At 33.3% G+C, this 8,219-nt stretch overlaps 1 protein-coding gene and 1 pseudogene across 1 annotated transcript; both read left to right on the plus strand.

The window, feature by feature from the left end:
* The first annotated feature begins 375 nt into the window (after nt 1–375).
* LOC120192136 lies at nt 376–2,300 on the plus strand (annotated as a pseudogene).
* Nucleotides 2,301–5,271: 2,971 nt separating this feature from the next.
* On the plus strand, nt 5,272–5,750 carry LOC120191751 (cysteine proteinase inhibitor A-like). The gene has a single exon (XM_039194675.1). The coding sequence runs from the start codon at nt 5,365–5,367 to the stop codon at nt 5,680–5,682; it is 318 nt and encodes a 105-aa protein (XP_039050606.1). The 5' UTR covers nt 5,272–5,364; the 3' UTR covers nt 5,683–5,750.
* Nucleotides 5,751–8,219: the final 2,469 nt, after the last annotated feature.

Genomic DNA, 8,219 nt, shown 5'->3' on the forward strand with positions numbered 1-8,219 from the left:
ATGATTGATTTCAACATTTATGTCAGTATTTTTTAATGACGGATATAAGTATTACATGTTTTAAAAATTCGGTAATTAATTTCATCAAAAAAAAATCGGTAATTAAAATATAAGTATTCTAAAAAGTATTGGTGACTATGTATGTAGTGTACCTTTTTTATTATATACATAAACGTTTCTTTCATTGTTCCTTCTTCACTTTCCATCTCTCAACTCTTTTCTTTTAAATTGCTTTGGTCGTTTCCTTTTCCTTTGCTTTTCTAAACTTCAACACACGTTCACTCAATTCTACTTCAGCGCACAACGTTTGTTTTTTTCTCTTGATTCTTGGTTTTCACTCTTCTTATTGATCCGCGTGTGTCCCCTTTTTTTCATAGATTTTCTCTCTCTTTTTTAATATGGCTGAGGGACTAAGAACAGCTGAACAACAGTGGAATTCGAGTACCTTTGGGATTGAAATGCAAACGGATGAGCTGAATTCAACGACAGAGAAAGCGGGAAATTGTTTTCTCAATCCAAATTGGGATAATTCAATGGATCAAAGTGATCCCTTCGAGTCATCGTTGAGTTCCATGGTGTCTTCTCCAGCAACATCCAATGCTGAAACTGTTCTTCCTGGCTATGGATGCAATGTGATAATCATGGAGGCAATGTCATCACAGTCTTTGATTAAACCAAACAATGCCAGCACTCCATTGAATTCAATCCCGAAGCTCAATGTTCCATTGATGGATTCACACATCATAAAAAACTTGAATCTCCCATGCCCTGGATTTGTTGAGAGGGCTGATAGATTTTCCAGTTTTGGTGGCTTAAATTCTTCACTTGGATCTCAAGTAAAATTCCCAGATTTACTTGAAGGATCTTTCGTTTCTGAAAAGATCCAAATCAATGCCAATGCCAGGAAAAGGAAATCGATTCATCGGGGAAAAGAGAGAATATTCTGATGCCAAGGTAACGCTGTAATTCAGTTCAGTAAATTACTAGGATGTTGTTTGATTTTTCAAATTCTTATAGCCGCTGAATTTCAGATTGTTGTTGAAAACGATGATTCGAATTCGAAAAGAAGCAAGCAAGATGGAGCTGATGAAGAACACAATGTTGATGGCGAAACAGAAAATGATGGGAATCGAAAGCAAAATAAGGAGAATTCAAAGGTGGCAGAGGCACCAAAGGACTATGTTCATATCAGGGCAAGAAGGGGTCAAGCAACTGATAGCCACAGTCTTGCTGAAAGAGTATTAAACCCTTGAATCAGTTATCTAAATGTATCTTTCAACCGATCGAATCGAAAGTAATTAAACTTATACTCGTCATTATCATCGTATATTATAAATTTATAACATGTATTTATGCAGGTTCGAAGAGAGAAAATAAGTCAAAGGATGAAGTTTCTTCAGGATCTTGTTCCAGTCTGCAACAAGGTAATATATGTGTCCGATGTCGATAAGTCACGCATCATGTCCGGATGTGTTTCGAACATTGTGTCGGACCATATAGAAAATTGTGAGAAATCAAATGACAACTACAATAACTGTAGGTTTACTAAATTTGGATCACATTTTGTTGCAGGTGACTGGTAAAACAGTTATGCTCGATGAAATTAACTATGTGCAGTCGTTGCAGCGTCAAGTCGAGGTAAACTGGGAACTCCGACCATCTCCGATTTCGTTTTTCGGCTTTTTTGTTGCATAGTAATACTTTCATGCTATGTTCTGCAGTTTCTGTCTATGAAGTTGGATACTGTGAATCCAGGAATGGATATAAACATGGAAGCTCTTCTATCAAAGGATGTAAGTTGAACTCTGGATATTGTTCATTGTTAATGGAAAGTCATCCGAATTTTCGAGTGAAAATATTGAATCCGTTGCGTTTTGCAGATGTTCGGATCTCACAGATCTTTACCGCTGACGTTTTGCTCGACCGATTCTTCCGCACCTCCATTTAGTTTAGGGTATCAGCACCAGCAAGGGCTGCCTATGCACAATGGCCTAACTCATAACGCAGAGACTCGGTTCTCACAGAATCTGCTGATTTCGGCATTGCGAAAAGATTGAGGATGATGATTTCGGGAGGATGATGATCTCCATAGCATTGTTCAAATGGGACTTGGCCAAAATCAGTCTCAGAACTATCAAGGTACGCAAACATATAGCCAACAACTCTGTTTCTCGAACTACTCATACCGAGGATGTGAATGTCGGATACGAATATATTTCTAGTACGGGCATGCTTGACTATTTTCGAAACGAAATGTTTGATCCGATGCAGGTTCAATGAAGGTGGAAATTGAGATGTAGTTTACAATTAGACAGAAAAGTGTCCATTTTCAGACCCTGAGTTAAGAACAAAAGAGGCCTTTGTACATAGAAGTTTTGTTAGTAACTTGTAACCTATTCAAATGGTTAAACTCGATTAATTTGAATTTCAAAATTATACATGAACTGTTTATATCGAGCGAATCACTTTTGAAACTAATATTTATCTACGATTGACTTAATTGAATCGATATGACTCGATTCAGACCGTTAGATAAGTATAGTTGAAACTGGCTATTAGCTAGCTATGTTTGTCTCTTGCCCTCTCAACTAGAGTATGACTCAAGTCGGGTCAAATATTTTATCAACTCAAATCTGATTCAGATATTTTTCTCCTCCATGTGTCATTCAAATCGATTCAGGTTTAGAGAGATTATATTTGATCCGAAATTTTAATATTTTAGATAAAAATCAACATCCGATTTGACATATATATATAATTTTTTTATTAAATAAAACATGGAATTAATTGAACAAATATAAAGAGAGATGTGATCCGATCATATATATATATATATTTTAATCTAAATTTGTATCGACATAACTTTATTCTTAAAAAAACTTAATCCAAAAATTCAAAAATAAATTAAAAAAAATCTTATAAAATCAGATCAGACCCGTCAGGTCGGTCCCATTCCCATACTCTCAACGCATTTCACCACTTTAATTAACTTGCTTCTCAAAACACTCTTCACGCATTGCACACCAAACTTCTTTCTTCATTTTATATAAAACATGGCAAAAGCACTGATCAACAGCGCAAAGACGAACAAAGAGATGCAACGTCTGGGAAAACAAGACTTATCTAATCACATTAACTCTGGTTGAAAATTTGATTAAACATATTTTTTTTACTAATTTCAGATAAATACATGGTAATATAGAATTTCGATTATTTGACTTTGAACACTCATATTCATACATAACATGGTGCTCGAACATGAGATTTCATGGAATAACAACAATTCTCTAACCACTAATATCACTTGATCCGTGCTTGATTGAACATATGATAAGATAAAAAATATTAGAAATAAGCGTAAACTATATCATTCATCCTAAACTATCTTCACATTCATATTTTGATCATTGAAATTAAAAAATTTCAATTTACTCATTCAACTTTGAACACTAATTTTTTATTTATCATTCTACCGTTTTATCTCTGATACTATGATGATATGCCATTTTTTATTAATTTTAAACTGTCATGCCAGTACTAATGAATATTTTATTAATATTATTTTTATTTTTTCCCACTCTCCAAGGTTGCTTGAAACCAAAGAAGAGCAGGTCACCGCTTCCGCCGCTCAACTATCATTCAATTCGAGTCTCCACTCTCATTGTTTTGAACACCTTTACCGCCATCATCCTTCCTTTGCTTCTTCTTGTAAGATGGAAAGCCCCGTGTAAAGACTATTAAAGATTGGATTGCCACTGCCCTTGCCGGTTGAATGCTACTGTGAGACCGAGAAAGAAAGCAATGGGATACACACAACCTTCAATCCAAGTGCTTCTCATATTCTAGTAAATATGGGCTTTGGTTGTAGATTCTAGCAGTAAAAAAATAATATATGTAATGAAGAATAACATATTTCAACTTGTTAGAATTTGTAACAAGAAAAATAACTAAAGCGATATTAACATAAAATAATTGAGATATGTATGGGAGACGAAATTTAACATAGTTTGGTTTTGTCTATCTTCACAAGTGAGATGAATAATAGTCCATTATGGATGTAGAGAACATGAGGAGTACAAGTACATGATGTTACATGTATCCCAAAACCTGGTGTATAAAAAAACTCTCTCAATTCCTATAAAATTATCTCTGTAACATAAACCCTAAGAGTTGTAGAGATCCCAAAAAGTATTGTATTTCTAATTCTATTTCTCACATTAGGTTAAGAAATTATCTCTATTTATAGAGCCAAACCTTCCATAAGAATTCTTGCATAAAATAATTACAATAAAATTCAATTTAATTATCAATTATAATTTGAATCAAAATATAACAAAACTAAACAATGATGGACGGTGAAAAAGGCACAAATTGAAATTATTTGGTTTGAACTTCGATTTGAGTTCTTGTGACTTTTGGTTTGATTCCATGAAGATCTGAATTGAGAATTGAAAAAGAAAAAGAAAAACCTTTCTTTTGGTATCTGTATCAACGTAAATGATGAACGAAAAAATATGGTGGCGTACAACGATAGTGCCATCAACACTAGATCTATGAAGTTTTAGGTGTTTTCAGGTTAAATAGACGCCAAATTTGCGTTTAAAAGGGTCATACACGTTAGATGTAAAATTTTGATAGTCATTAGACTACAACGATAGTTAGAACTGTGACCGACGTGATGCCATAATCTAGGTTCATTCAAGTTGAGAAGAGAAAAGGGGAGAAGAAGAATAATAACAAAGAAGGAAATAAGGGAAGTGAAAAGCTTTTTATTTAGATCAAAACATCGTCATTTTGATCTAAATTTGATTTTCTGTAAGAATCCAAAACTACGTCATTTTGTTGTTAGTTTTCATGTCATAACGTCATTAACTATTTAACGATAGAGTGATCGAAATAAGAGTAATTCAAAAGTTGACTAAGTAAATTAAAAAAAATTAAACTTTAATGATCAAATAAGAATGAAAAGATTAAAGACTGTTAAATGATGAATGACCTTAGAAACAAAAACTTAAAAAAAAAAAAACTCTATAAAGAGAAAAAGAAAAGAATTTAAAATAAAATCATAGTATAAATGAAAAAGATGTTAAATACTCGTTATAACGTAATTGAACATCCATGTTTCGGAACACGAATAAGATAAAAATGTTGTACAAAATAAAAATAATAATTCTCCAAAAGAAAAAGTAATGTACTGAATGAATCAACTCGTTAAAACTGACTGTTAGCTAGCCTTAATTTACGTCTCTTCAATCATTGCAAGCCACTCTTCTTCCCTCATCTTCAGTTCTCTTTCCCTCTTCCAATTTCTCTATATATCATCATCACTATCCATCAAAATGCACAAAGAAATCAAAATAAACAATGGCGAAAGCAGAGTTAACAATCATCGCACTGTCCATGTTGGCAATGTTATTCACCGCGGTTAATGGACAAGCAGCGGGAGGCATAACGGCGATCGACGCGAAGACGAGCAAAGAGGCGGAAGAATTAGGGAGGTTCGCGGTGGAAGAGTACAACAAGAAGGGTAATCAGCTGCAGTTTGAGCAGGTGGTGCAAGCCGCCCAACAGGACACCAACTACTTTCTCAGGATCGAAGCCTCGGACAAGGGGGAGAAGAAGACGTTTAATACTGTGGTTCAGGTTCAATCTGGGAAGAAGGAGATGCTTAGCTTCACCTAATTAATAACTTCATCATCTGGATTTGATGATCTTTATTAGATGCATTGCAATCGGATCAAGATCATCATACAAACACCATAATGATCATCTTCCAGATTTCTCCAACATTCAATAAATAATTTTGGTGCTGATATTGGTAATTTTTTTTTCTGCTGTAATCTATTTTTTACTTGCATAGGAGGCACATATTATCCATTTCATTTTCTTTATTTTTCATCCTAACACCATTCATGATCATTACAATCAACCAAATTATCTCAACAATAAATAATCAAACACCAACAACAAAATCAGAAAAAGAGATCGAGAAAAAGGGAAAAAAATAAAAGGTCATTGACGATCATATCAACCATTTGAAGATCTGATGGTTTGTTATATCCCCAATTTTATTTGTTAATTGTTGTTTTGTGAGTTGTATGAACTAACCAATCTATAATTTATTAAACCTATATATTGTTAATTGAAATGTTCTCACCTGTAATTGTGGACAAATTTTAGTACAAGTAGTAATAAAATAACCTAAATATGTGTTATGAATTTGTATAATCTAATTTGAACCACCAACGTTGGTGTGAGCTGGTTAACTAATGATTGTGTCTCTTTAATTCATAAAAGTTATTGAATAGATCAAATTCTAGAGACACCTCTGGAATTTTCTAATTAACAAGGAAATTAATCATTCGAACGTCTCTTTGGTTAACGATAAACTAAGAAGATATTAAGTTAATAGAGTGTCTCAAGTAATCATAACCAAAATATCTAAAAAGAGTTTAGATGATCTTAAGTTTATATATGATCAAAACATGAATTATATTCCAGGATTTAACTTGATTAGATGTCTTTTTATGATTTAAATTGACAACTTAACCTGGTCATTCTAATTGATGACTTTACGCTTAAATCCAAAGCGATAAACTATTGGCGATATTTACATCAATAAATAACAATTTTTGTTTTGATTTTTATTAAATTATAATATAATATAAATAAAATGGATGTCCCTTCTTCCCATATGTATGGGGTAAGGGGAGGTAAGATAGTAGCTACCCCAACACCAAGTTGAGAGCAGCTTCCGTAAGAGACCTCCGAATTATGAAATGCCCTCCGTGGTACAATTGAATACAATTGAACGATTTAATAATATTAAATACAATTGAACGATTTGATTTTTAATTAAAAAAAATTAATAAAAGATAGAAATAAATTTTTTTGGGGTAAAATACACAAATGGTTCCTTGATTATTAAAAGCTAATTAATGGTCTCTTGACTATAGAGCATTGCTTTGTTGAGTCTCCAACTATTAAAAGTTATAAAATGATCACCCAACTATTCATATGTTCGAAACTCGTCATTTTTATTTAAAAAATGATGACAATCTGAATTGAAAGTTAGCCTGTTGACGTGATATGATAAAATTTGATACCAAAATCTCAAACAACCATCATATCTTAGGCAACAGGTTAAAAGTCAACTTAGACTGTCATCAATTTTTTAACGAAAAAGAGTAAATTTGAACCATATGCTAGTCAAATGACTATTTTGTAACTTTTTAATAGTTGAAGGACTTAATAAAGTAATACTCTATAATTGGGGACCATTTTATAACTTGTAATATTCAAAGAACTCAAAAAAATAATACCTTATAGTTGAGGGACCATTTGTGTATTTTATCTTTTTTTAAAAAAAAATTGTGATGATTTAAAGATAATAACTATTCAAAACTTTTCTAATCAATTCATACAAGAACTAAAGATGTAACAACTTAACACGAAATTTTTAAAGAGTAACAATTCTTTTTACTAGCGATAGGTTATAGAACTAATAATATTAACATAACTGAGCGGAAACTGAGTATTAGCCTTGTTTGTCGCTTGCCCTCTCAACGTATTTCACCCCTTATTTTGCGTCTCTTCAATCATTGCACACCACTCTTCTTTCCTCATGTTCAGTTCCTCTCCTGTATTATATCATCATCATTATCAATCAAAATATACAACGAAATCAAAGCAAAAAATGGCCAAAGCAGAAGTGAGAATCCTCGCAGTGTCCATGATGATTTTGGCGATGTTCACGGCGGTTAATGGACAAACGACGACGGTGGAAGCGGAAAAGCCGATCCGCGATGCAACGGCGAACAAAGAGGTGGAAGAATTAGGGAGGTTCGCAGTGGAAGAGAACAACAAGAAGGTAATGCACTGGAGTTTGTGAAGGTGGTGAAAGCCGCCCAACGGGACACCAAATACTTTCTCATGATCGAAGCTTCGGACAAGGGGGAGAAGAAGACGTTTTATGCTGTGGTTCAGGTTCAATCTGGGAAGAAGGAGATGCTTAGCTTCACCTAATTAATATCTTCATCATTCCAATCTTATTATATGTAAATCCATTCCTTTATTAGTTGCATTGCAATCACAATAAGAAATTAAGCCACATGAGAATATGAAATTTGGTTAATAGCTCACTTGTTTAAACTTTTTTTCTATGGCATCACCAAGGCATGAACGTCAAACTCTTTAAATGGAGTAGAACGTGGAATCCC

This window comes from Hibiscus syriacus, unplaced genomic scaffold, assembly GCF_006381635.1.
Source record: "Hibiscus syriacus cultivar Baekdansim isolate YM2019G1 unplaced genomic scaffold, ASM638163v2 tig00116971_pilon, whole genome shotgun sequence".
NCBI lineage: Eukaryota > Viridiplantae > Streptophyta > Magnoliopsida > Malvales > Malvaceae > Hibiscus > Hibiscus syriacus.